The 11840-nt window shown below is 56.5% G+C and overlaps 1 protein-coding gene across 2 annotated transcripts; it reads right to left on the minus strand.

Annotated features, from left to right (window-relative positions):
- Positions 1-183: 183 nt before the first annotated feature.
- On the minus strand, positions 184-8938 carry HEYL (hes related family bHLH transcription factor with YRPW motif like). 2 transcript variants are annotated; one of them, XR_004981531.2, is made up of 6 exons: positions 8699-8938; positions 5093-5159; positions 4659-4742; positions 4123-4204; positions 623-2754; positions 184-510 (listed from the first exon to the last, which is right to left on the minus strand). XR_004981531.2 is itself a non-coding variant. In XM_036397052.2 (5 exons), the coding sequence occupies exons 1-5, from the start codon at positions 8776-8778 to the stop codon at positions 2075-2077; spliced, it is 993 nt and encodes a 330-aa protein (XP_036252945.1). In that variant the 5' UTR covers positions 8779-8938; the 3' UTR covers positions 184-2074. The 2 variants fall into 2 exon arrangements, 1 of the variants encoding a protein (XP_036252945.1); XM_036397052.2 differs by having other exon boundaries at positions 184-2754.
- Positions 8939-11840: the final 2902 nt, after the last annotated feature.

Below are 11840 nucleotides of genomic sequence, written 5' to 3' on the forward strand. Positions count from 1 at the left end.
AATGACCAAGAGCTATAAAACAATCAGAGGGGATGTCACCTTAAAATCTGCATCTTACCTTTTGTTTGAAGCTTTTCAGAGATCAAAACCTGGCACAAAATTACTCACCAATGACCTTCCCAGGTCCCTTCTGTGATCCCAGCAGATTGGATTCACTTCAACACTACATTGCACAACCAGAACAGGGGTTTGAAAGACTTTATTTGACACCTTTGCTGATGTCACAGCTCGTGAATCTAAGAGCACTGCACAGTGTAAAGTGAGGCCGTGAGCTCTAGTGCACAAACCAGCTGCAGGAACAGCCAGGGCCCACGAGGATTTCCCTCCTGTGACTTTATTAAAAGGGAATATGTTGTTCCTGGCTGATTCCAGCGCTTGAGGACAAGGGTGAGAAGCAGCAGAGGCATTTCTGTGTGTTAAGTGCGATGACTTCCACCAGAACAGCTGGGAGGGGCTCACTTCCCGAACAATGGCAGATACATACATTGACATGCACAAGGCAGATACCATCTGCAGGAAGGAAATCAACAGCTCATCCACACAGCCCAACCGGCTGCACCTCTCACCTGAGGCATGGGAAGAGTTTCTCCCATTCAAAAGAGATCTTCTCCCTCTTTTTTACCTTTCTTTGCACTGACCTCTTCTCTCTCTCCACGTCGGAGTGCTGTAGAGGAGGGCAAGGGTTGGGCATGCAGCTGGGTCCAGAATATTCTGCACGTGTATCCCAGCAAGTCAAGGCACAAATGCAGGGTGTTGTTCAGGTGAGGGGGAGCACTGGGACACCCTGCCCTGCCACCATGGGATGTGGCACAAGCGTGGCTTGAAAGCTTCAAGCTTCTGTTCTTTCTGCCCAAAGAGGAGAGGAGGGGAGGCCAGCTGCTGGAGCAGAGGTGTGATCTGCTGTGGCAGTCATCATGGGGCACACAGGGCAAGGCAGGGAGAGCTCTCAGGGCTCAGGACAAGTGCAGTGACACCTCAGTGCGTTTTGGTCCCGGCCCAGGGAGGGGCTGAGACGTATGAGACCCAAACATAGTGCTGGAGAAAGAAAACAGAGACATCGTGGGAGGGGAGTGTGAGGGATGCTGAGCTCAGAGAGAACAAGGGAGGCACTTCAAATTCAGGCTGCTCCAACCCATTTTCCCCCTTTGCAGTCACGGCTGTTCAGCAGGGGGTGGAGGAGAGACAGCTCCAGCAGGGAGGCTGGCAGAGGGAAAGGCATTTTCTTCTCACTTTGGCAGATAGAGCCTTCCCCTCGGTGACAGGCGTCCCTTTGAAATCCTCTGTCTCACCTCTTCACACCTCAGTGCGGGGCAGGGGCTGTGCCCAGGCAGCCTGGCCGGCTTCTCCAGCAGGGTTTGTGCTGGAAACTCAGCACAGGCCCTGCAGCCACGGCAGGATCTCAGCCAGGCTGTGGGAACGAGTCCTGCTAAGCCGCTGCCTCACTCCACCTTAAGGGCACATAAGTGGGAAAAGCTGGTAATGCAGAGAGGAAAGCACAGGGATTAGCAGGTAGCCAGTTCTCTTCGGGAGCTGGGGGGGGGCTGGAGCCTGCCTTGAGGGTGCCAGCAGTGCTGGGCATGGGGTGTGAGCCGTGTCCATCCCACCACACCAAAATTAGGTGCTGCAGCTGGGGGATGTGTCGCAGGGAATCAGCACGAGCAAGTCTGGCTGGCAGCTCCGAGTCCCCGGGGAAATAAAGACAGGATTTCAAGGCTGGCTGTTTTCCAGAGGAGAGCGAGGCTGGGTTCTGCAGAGGGGTTTGCTGGAGGAGGAACGGGGCTGGGATCTGCCTGTGCCCCCTCCCTCGTATCCAGAAGGGTCTGGAGCGTGGCCTCGTGCAAGACAAGTGCATGGAACTGGATGTGATTTATGTTTGCAGGCATCACGAGGGGAGAGGACGTGTGATGGTGAGGCGAGGAGGGCGGCGCAAGGAGGGAGGCAAGAGCAGAGAGAATTTTCTCTACGGATCCTTGGCTTCTGCAAAGCAGGAAAGATGCCTTTTCAACCGAGTTTGTTCTCAGCCCTGTGGGTGATGAACACTGAAGAACTCCTGTCTCCGGAGGGCGAGGGAGGGTCAGAAAGCCCCGATTTCCGTCGCCCAGGAGCGGCAGATCCTGGATGTCCCAACCCTGATCCCTGATCCCTGCGTGGCAGCGCCCAAGACAGGAGGTGCCGCGTAAGCTGGCGGTACAGGGATGCCCGCAGAGGCCGGGGAGAAGAGGAATGTGGCGATTTGGCTGCTCTTGGATGAGCCCTCTCTCAGTGCTCCCGCTGGTGATGCCATCCTGGGCACGGCTGGCACGGCTGGCACGGCTGTGGCCGAGCCAGCACCACGGGCCCTCCGGCTGGAGGAGCCCATCCTGCTGGCCAGGAAGCTCCGGCGGGAGGGCAGCATCTCACCGGGGACACGGCGGAGAGGGGCCGGCCTCACTGCAGGGCTGGGGTAAGGCAGGGAAGATGCAGTCAAAACAAGCGGAGCAGCGGGAGCAGCCTCCCTCCTGGGCATCTGCACAGGCCCGGCGGCGCCGTGCAGGAAGGACCAGGGCCAGCTCTGGATGGGCAGCAGGGAGGTGGCCACGGGGGAAGGCTCCATTTCTGCCACGTAATTATTCAGGTGGGAGAGGAGTCGCAGCCGGATGGGGTCGGCGGCGTTCTGGCCCTCGAGGATGCCCAGGTACCTGACAACTTCGGTGAGACACTCGCGGAAGCCGATGCTTCTGTAATCCACAGCCAGAGCCCGGGCATCCAGGAAGCCTGGAGGGAGAGGACATGGGTGACAGTAAAACCGTGCAGAGCTCAGGAATGTGCTTGGATTTCAGTGCCCTCTCTAATGCACTGTGTATCTCACTTGAGGCACTTTGCTGCCGTGTGATATTCCTGAAGCAGGCAGCCAAGTGGGTGTCCCAAGGGACTGGAGGTTTGTGTGCATGAGAGAGGCATCCGCGGTTATCTCGGAGGGATAAACCCACCAGGGTCAGGCAGCCTCTCACTGCTGTGAGACCACAAGGAGGTTTCATTAGCTGTGCTCAGGAGGGAAGGGTTTTTTTCCTGTTGGATCCTATCAGTGATGCTGGAGATGTGGCTGTGGGATAGATGGGCACTGGGGTTGGGCTGCCTTTGCCAGTGGGATATTCCACTCAGGACAGTGTCTCCTCAACGCACAGCTGAGCACCATTTCCTTCTGCCTGGCTCCCAAAATTTACACACCCTTTAAAGCAGTGTCAGAACCAAAGCAGCTGGGCTGAGAAAGCTCAAAGCCACAGAAATCACCAACCGACCGCTGATTTTCAGGCTTCTGCTCCCAACTTGCAGCTTCATGAGACCATAAGCAATAAAGCAGAGAATGTCACAGCACAGTGAAGTGCTGGACCACTGTGCTTGATGGGGTCTCTCGTGACAATGCAGCCCTTTGTTGCAGTGCAGTCAAACTGAATATCTAAACAAATGTTCCAGACCAAGTTACAGCCCTGAACCAAAGCCTGGATGCCAGCAATGTCCCCAGCAAGCCAAAACTGGGTGGTAAGCAAGCCAGAGGCTTCTTTACTGGAGCTGTGATCTCCATCCTGTTAACTGGAACAGGACAGAGGGTCTGTACTGAGGTCTCAGTACAAATAAGACCTTTGTTGGATTTTGCACAGGGCTCCCTCTCTCTTCTTATAACAACCAAGAGACACACAGACAAAAAAAAAAAAAAAAAAAGAACAGAAAGGGAAAAAAAGCCTTGTTTATTTGCAGAGTCCTCATGCAGAATTCAGCCTCCGCAGGAAATGTATCCCAGGGAGGAGGTAAAGAGTTTAATATGGTTTTTCTGGAAGCAGGCTCCATTTCTGAGCAGGAATAAATGAGTCTCTGGCAAAAGAGCTTTTTGCAGGGGGTGTGACACCAACAGTGCTGTCCCTGTGGGGCTGGGGGTTCAGCATCCCACATACCCCAGACTCCCAAATGCATGCATGGGATGCTGACCCATCTGTAGGAAAATGCCCATCTGCCCTCCCTCAAAAGGTGTTTCCCTTGGAAAGCAAGCAGAGCTGGCTGGAGGCAGCTCCCCAAATTCCAGTGAGGAATTTTCCTTCCAGGTTTGCACCTTCACCTCACCCATGTGCTCACAAGAGCAGCTCTTACCTGCTCCTCCTGTGGCGTGAAGCATTTTCAAGTGATCCACTGTCATTTGCAGAATTTCTGCCTTCTCCAGCTTGGAAGACCCCTGTGTTGGGAGCAGAAAGGAAAAGCCATTTGTCATTTTATGGTCCAGGGCTTTGTGCCTCTCAGGAGCCAGGGCCTGACCAATGATTTCCTCCCTGAAACCTCCCCGAAGCCCAGGAGTGCTCAGAATGGCGCAGGGCATCCACCAGGGCTCTGCTTTTTACATCAAGTGAGCAGGAAAAAAGAGCTCCTTCATGATGCAGATTGAAAAAACCCCCATTTCTGTGCTTCCTCATATCTGCAAAACACTTCCTAGATTGATTTGATCCTCCCCAGAGCCCCTGAATATTTGCTAATATCATTTCACCACCCCATTCCCACCACCTACTTACTCCCCGCAGTGAGGAGGATAAGAAAGGCAAAGCCTTGCTCCAGACTGCCTCATTCTGGGGGCTGTACCCCAAACCCTGCACGTCCCAGGGGGCACCAGGGGCTCACCAAGCCCAAACACACACCTGCTTCTCGAAGGCCGTGGGCACCAGGCGCCGCAGCTCCGAGAGGCTGCTGTTGATGCGGTCACGGCGCCGCTTCTCGATGATCTGTGGGAGATTCCCAAGCAGACAGAAGGAACCACAGTCACTTACAGCCACAGCTCACAGGTCTAAAGCCCTCCAGGTGCTTTGGAAGGGCCGTGTGTGTCAATGTTTTGGGGTGCAGAAGTTGGGTGGGGAAACGTGGGCTGGTGTGGTAAGCCCAGGTGAAATTGCTCTCCCCTTTTCTGTCCCTTTTTTTGGCTTTTTGGGAGAGTTCTGCAGGAGGTGGAGCAGGAGCAGTGTAAAGGTGATTTTAACAGTAAGGAATGGCCAACAGCTCCCCAGTGCTCCCCCGGCACATAGGGCCAGCCTGACCAGGGGACACAGCTGCCCTGATCATCATAAAGGACACTCACCCCTCTCCTCTTCTTCCTGGCTTGTATCTGAGATGTCGTGGTGGGAGACACAGACCTGGAAACATGGCTGGAAAGGAAGGAGAGGGGATCATTTCTGGCTGGAGAGCAACCTCTGTTGCACATATGTTCTACACACGTTTGCCATCTGCAGTCTCCAACCCCCACCCCAAAAAAATGTCTTCTGTGGTTCCCATCTCATTTTTACCCACAACACAGAGCTCAGGAATTGGGGATGGGGAGAAAAGCAGAGACTTGAGTCCCACTCTCTCCCCTCTGAGAATCTCCTACCAGCCTGGGACAGATTTCTGCACCAAACTGTCCATCCACTCCCAGGCACAATTCCTCCATCCCAGCCCGTGATGGCATCTCCACGGGGCTGGAAAAGCAGTGATCTGAGCTCTGGAGTCATGGCCTTTTTTCCTCCATGTGTGAACCTCCCGTCTCTCGTGTCTGAGCCTGCCCTGTCTGCAGGGCTTTGCATCCTGGAACCGCGATAGCAGGAGGGATCTGAGCCCTGGGATCCCAGCTCCCACCCAGGGAGGGCTGGCTGCTCCTCGGGGTGAGGCCAGTGCTGGCACTGATGTGGTTTCTGAGGGCTTCCCAGAGCAGTCGCTTCCCAAACCGCAATTTTCGGGGTGGGCTGGGATGTTCTGAACTCACGGGCACCCCTGAACCATTCAGAGAGGACACCTGGCAGGAGGTGACAGAGCAGGGACCCTCCTGCTGGCTCACAGCTCTGCTCAGGGGACCAGGGACGCCGTGGGGACAATCTAAGGGACAGGGCCCCACAAACCACCCTGTGCCTGCCTGGCTAAAAGCACCAAAGGTCAGCACAAGACACACAGAGGAAGGCAAAGTTCAACCCTCAGGCCCCCATGGAGGTGAAGTCTCCATAACCACAGATAACCAGGCATGGGAAACTCCCTGCAGCAAGAACCCTGAGGCTGAGGAGGGGGATGAGGCTGGCTGGGCCACCTCCCACCTCCCCCAAGCAGGGTTTGTCCCTCTGGAAAGGGCAGCTGGCCCAGGGCTGTTCCTGCGCCTTACGAAACTCACTCGGAGCAGGGATGCGAACACGCCTGCAATCCCGGCCGGCCGAGCGCGCCGCAGGGAGCAGAGCTGGTGTCACACACCCAAATCTGGAAAAGGGGCACTTGGGTTCACCCCAGTCCAAATGTTTTTCAGTTTGACAAAGCATTTAATAAGAGTCTATTAAGGATTTTCCTGCACAGACAGTGCTGTCTGCAGCGAGCCGACCCAGAGCAGCCTATTAAAAATAGGCCCAAGCGAGGTGCTTTCAGAAGTGGTTTTACACAATAACACGTTCTCCTACTGCCTGCTCTGCTCATCTCCATACAGGTCCCCTATTTGAATGTCTGCTGGGTGGGCTCTCTCTGGGCAGAGGTGCTGGCTGGCTCCACAAGTACTAACATGCGTCACCAGCTACACAGACACATAGAGAATGAGCAATTTTGGTGTGAAAACGGGTTCTGTATGGACACCAGGGTGTTTTAGGTGCAGGGGGTAGGTGCTGAATTCACCTGGAAATGCAAAGTAGGCACCCAAAGAGGAATAGGGATTTTTGAAACTCTCTTTGTAGAGTTGTCTGAATGCTTTGCTCTTGGTGATGTGGATTTCAACACCCATCTCACTGCAAAATGTATTTTAAAAATGCATCTGGTGCATTTGAACCACATAGAAGATAGCATGAGTATATTCTCCAATGATTAAAATTTCTGCATGGCTCTTTGCTTGGTTTTATCACCCACAGCATAACTTTGGCTGTGAACTGAGCAGATGTTGCACTTCTGCAGTGACCCCGCAGCCTAAACTTGCTCCACGCACTGATCCAAGCCTCACACCCGGCGTGACTCATCCCCTCACTACAGGGAAACTGGTTTGCCCAAACCACTCAACCGATGGGTAATGGGCTGGCAACCCCAGCCAGGCAGCCTCTCTCTGCTCTAATCACTCCTCCTCCTCACTCCCCACCTGGAAATGTTTGATTTTTCTGGGTGCACCAGCATCCCATGCAGGTTGGCATTACTTGGGGTGTGACCCCAGCAGGGCAGGAACAGCTCTGTTGGCCGTAGATTTGCGTGGCATGAGGAACAACATCCACCTATACAAATATCAGCAGATCACAGCCAGCCTGGTTCCACCACTGGCTCGAGAAGGCAAACACATTAGCAGCACTACAGAGCGATTAAAAGTTCATCATTACTGGTCATGAAAATAAAATATTGTGACAATTCCAGTGTTTTATCCCTCTGGGTCCTATGGACTCTGTGCTACACTGATGTGAGGAGGTGGGATACATTTCAGCTGCAGCAGGAAAGCAGCTTAAATATTGATGCACTCGGAAACGCTTAAGGGCTCAGGGAATTTCTGCAGGACATTTTGTGTAAGATGTGCCCGACTCTGCTGCGACTGTATCAGAAGCAGATTCATGAATTTAGTCCCATGAGGAGCTGAGCTTGGCACCAGCCAGGCAGTTTCTCCACTCAGGATACCAAAGAGCAAGAGGGAATGAATTAATCCAAGGCCTCGCTGGACGCTGAGGGAGGGGAAACACTTGGCTACTGAAACAAGAGTTCAAAAGCAGCTGATTTTTGGATGGGAACAAACAACAGAGCCTTTCCTTCATCCCCTGTGCCTCCTGCACCCTCGGAGCCTGGGAGGGCTGACCCAGCCTGGGATGCCCGGTGCCAGGGGAGCCTGAGGGCATCGCCTGGGGAGCCACACACGGCTCCTGTCCTCACCATTCCCTCACAAACTGCAAAGCCGAAAGTGCAGCTCAGCAGTGATGGGACAGAGCCTGCGCTGCCGAGGGGCACCGGGGCAGCCCTTCCCTAGCACATCACAGCCCCAGCTGCTGCCTTACCACTGCATCAGCACAGCAGAAGCGTTCTTCTCATGCAAACCCTCTCGTTTCTTCCACATTCCCTGGGAGCCCTCGGGTTCCCTGAGTGCAGGGTGCCTCTGCTCTGGGGGGCTGCCCCATCTCGGGGTGCAGAGAACAGAACGGGCTCCCACTGCCCTTCTCCCACCTGGCAGGAGAAGCCACCGCGCTGGCTTTGATGGGATTCTCCTGAAGCTCCTAACGCAGCTTTAACGCTTGTATGGCCACTTGGGTTTCCTTGCAGGGTCACCCCATGGCCAGCACCAGCCCTGGCCGGCACTCTGGGCTCATTCTGCCGGTCCCCGCAGGACCAGCCCGACCCCGAGGGGTTGAGCGAGGTGCGAGGGAACTCCCGGTGCGGCGGTGACAGCGCCGGTGCCCTCCCGTGCCGTGCCCGGTGCAGCCGTGCCAGACCCGGTGCCCTCCCGTGCCGTGCCCGGTGCAGCCGTGCCAGACCCGGTGCCCTCCCCGGTGCTCTCCCTTGCTGTGCCCCGGTGCAGCCGTGCCAGACCCGGTGCCCTCCCGTGGCAGCCCCGGTGCGCTCCCGTGCCGTGCCCGGTGCAGCCGTGCCAGACCCGGTGCCCTCCCGTGCCGTGCCCAGGCAGGCACCGAGCGCTGCCGCCCCTCGCAGCTCTCGGGGAGCGGTGCTGGGGTTTTGGGTTTTTTTTACCCCAAACCCCGCGTGGGACGGAGCCTGCCCTCACCTGTACTCCTCCTCCCGGCCCACGTCGATGGTGCCGTCAGACTCCGTGTCGGACGAGCTCTCCTCGCAGAGCCGCTTCATCCTGGCACGGGGAGAGGCCGCTGGGCTCGGCGAGGTCGCCCCACGCGTGGCCCCGGTGGCCGCCGCCGTCCTTGCCCGCCGCGCTCGGGGCAGCGCTCTGTCCCTGCCCGGGCTCCGCCGCTCCGGCCCCGCACGGCTCCTCCCCTGCCCGCTGTGCCTCTCCCACCCCCGGCTCTCCTTGCCTGGCTCCCTCCCGGCACGTCCCCACCTCCCGGGTAATGGGTTAATGAGCCACCATCTCCCGGGAGTGACGGATTACGCGGCCGCGCCGGCGCTCCCCGGTTCCCAGGGCCCCCCCTCCTCGCCCCGCCGCCTCCTCCCGCTCGCTGGTCGAAATCCCAAGTCTTCCTGTAAAAGGAACAGTCTGTGTGAACCGTCTCATGTCCCCCCCGCTCCGGCCCACGGCCCCCCTTCCACCCGCTGCACATTGGCCTCAGCCCCAGTTTAAAGGGACCAGTGACCTCACTGGCAACAGAAAACCGTGGGAAAGAGATGGGACTGATAAAGCCTTGAGTTGTTTCAGGGAAAAATCAACATCCAGCCCCACACGCACACACATGTCTGCCCGGCTCGGCGCGGGGCTCGGGGCTCGGATGGAGAGCGGCTCCTTCGGGTCGGGGACGCCGCTCAAGGCGCTGCCATCAATCGGTGGCCACGGCGAGGGCCGGGTGGCAGCGGTGGCACCGCGCTCGGGCCGGGTCTGGTGCCACCGGGAGCTCGGCACCCTGCCACGCTCCCACAGCCTTGGAGCCTCTTCGAGTGCCAGCTCCCGGCGCTGCCAGGGCGTTTGACACCTACCCTGCGAGACAAAACGGCCGAAGCCCAACTTTAGGCTTTGTAACGCTGGGATGAATCGCTGTTTTCGGGTCTCTTTTCACAATGCTGGAAACTTTACCCCACGGCCCTGCACCGAGCGAGCATCTCCCTTTCCCCGCTCCTGCAGGAATCTGTTTTTCAGAGCCCTGCTGCTGCTGCTGCTGCTAAAATCCCCCAAGGCAGCAAAAACGTGTGCGTGTGGGAGAGAGACAGAGAGAAGGGAGGAGGGAGAGCGCTGAAGTGGGGGTTCCCAGTACGAAAATAATGCCTTTTATTTTGAAGAAAATAATCAGCGCTGAGATCTGGCAACACGTGGGTTTCCCAAAGCCCTTCTGCAGAGACCGTGGCGGCGATAAGAGCCCGTCGCCTCCCGGGGTGCTCCCTATCTCCCTCAGCCATCTCTGCCAGCTCACCCACCGAGGTGTCTGCGATTCCCCAGCAGCTCCGGAAAAGCCAAATCCCGGCTCCTGCCTGCCCTTCGCCCACGCCTGCCCCGGCTGAGCAAAACACAGACCCACCCCCGAGCAGTTTTCGGGACTGAACCGCACCATCCTCCCTTCTGAAGTGAAGCAGAGGGGACCTGAAGCAGCCGTGCTGGGCTGGAGTGGAGCACGGAGATCTCGGCAGTGTTTGTAAACTGAAAAAAAGGGAGTAAAACCTTTAGGTCACAGCACTTTGTTACTCTAATTCTGGTGTTTTGTTTTCACTGTGAGAAGTGGTCAAGAAGCCGAGCTGTTATTAGCTTACATTTCCAAATGAAGAGTTACTTTGAACCAGAAGAATTAGAAAAGTGTTGTTTTAGCAGTTTTGAGACCCGCTCCTCCTCCCTTTCCAAAGTGATTTCAGTTAGAAACACATACATCTCCAAACCAAACTTCCCATAAACATGTGTTTTTGAGAGATTAATACTCTTTCCACTGATAAAACCATTTAAATGGGATCCTGAGATTGGTTGTTTCAGGCTCTTGCTCATATCACAGCGAGCCTGAACCAAGCCGAGCCCAGACCTGCCACAGAGGAACACTTTTCTTCTCCATTAGAAAGGAATTCACTGTCCAGACTCCATCTTTTCTGGGCCCTGTCTAAGCATCATTATCTGGGTTCAATTGAAGTGTAATTGGCAACATGTTTTTCTAGGATTACACTTCATTATGAACAGAGCAGGGGCCCCCAAACCCACTTCTCCTGTAATCGGATCCGTTCTCCAGCCTGTGCTCCTGGAGAGTCGTTTCTAATCGACCCCAGGGATCCCAGGGGGGATTGAGAGGGACATCTGAGCCACCCCAGATGGAGCAGAGACCCCTCATGGGATGGTTCAGGGGAGACGACAGGGAAGGATTAAATGGGCTTAGCTGTGTGAGAGGAGCTGGTTTTGGGAGTGTCACCCACGTCCCACGGGAGGGAGAAGCCAGATGTCCCCCCTGTGGGCAAGGGGTGCAGAAATGGGGGTTCTGCCCCTCCTGGCCTCTCACTGGGCGTCTTTGCAGCCAATTCCCACGGTACAGTGGCCCCGAGAGCAGAGCCACGAGCAGTGGGTGACCAACCTCTGCCCAGAGCTGATTTGCTCTTCCCTGGAGAGCTCCAGGCTTTGCCACAGCCAAGCCAGGGAATTATCAGAGGAAATCTCTCCCCAAGCCCTGAATTAACAGCGCTGGCCCCGTGCTCGGGGCTGTTTCCCCTCTTCAATCACAGCAGGCATTGCTGCAATGCCTGTCCCCATCCCTGGGACCCCCTGCGAGACCCTCAGGGACTCAGGAGCTGCTGAGAGCTGTCCCCTGCTCTGGCTGGCTGTGCCTCTCCGTGGTGGGAACCGTTTCCAGAGGATGGGTGTCACGAGGACGGGGCTAAGCCATCCATCACACCCAGCACTAATTGGCTACCCTGCTTCAGAGGCCAAGGAATAAGTGAGCTGCAAAGATTGATGTCCCTTCTCTGCAGCAGAAAAAACTCTCCGGGCCGGGGCTGAGGGTGGATCCCTGCCAGGGACCTGGGATTGCCTGGGTTTGCCTGTGCCAGGCCTGTCCTGGGGGTGAAAGGCTCCAGACTAAGTGTCCCTGGAGGAGCAATGGTCAGCCCAGCCACCAACCCTCCTCGCAGGCCGGGACCACGCTGCTCCCTCCCCTCCCTGCCTTCCCAGCTCTGGGAAATGTCCCAGGAGAGCGGCCAGCTGTGAAAAGCTGCAGCAGCTGGAATGTGGGAGGGAGGGCAAGGCTTCTGGAAAGCCAGAGGCAGCCGAGGAGCAGGAC

This window comes from Molothrus ater, chromosome 24 (genome assembly GCF_012460135.2).
Source record: "Molothrus ater isolate BHLD 08-10-18 breed brown headed cowbird chromosome 24, BPBGC_Mater_1.1, whole genome shotgun sequence".
NCBI classification, from domain to species: domain Eukaryota; kingdom Metazoa; phylum Chordata; class Aves; order Passeriformes; family Icteridae; genus Molothrus; species Molothrus ater.

Excerpts from the sequence above, each read along its gene's own strand:
- HEYL (XM_036397052.2), bottom strand. The coding sequence starts at position 8,778 with ATGAAGCGGCTCTGCGAGGAGAGCTCGTCCGACACGGAGTCTGACGGC. Across the intron at positions 5,160-8,698 it reads GGCCGGGAGGAGGAGTACAG|CCATGTTTCCAGGTCTGTGT; the intron begins GTGAGGGCAGGC and ends CTTCCTTTCCAG. Across the intron at positions 4,743-5,092 it reads CCAGGAAGAAGAGGAGAGGG|ATCATCGAGAAGCGGCGCCG; the intron begins GTGAGTGTCCTT and ends AATCTCCCACAG.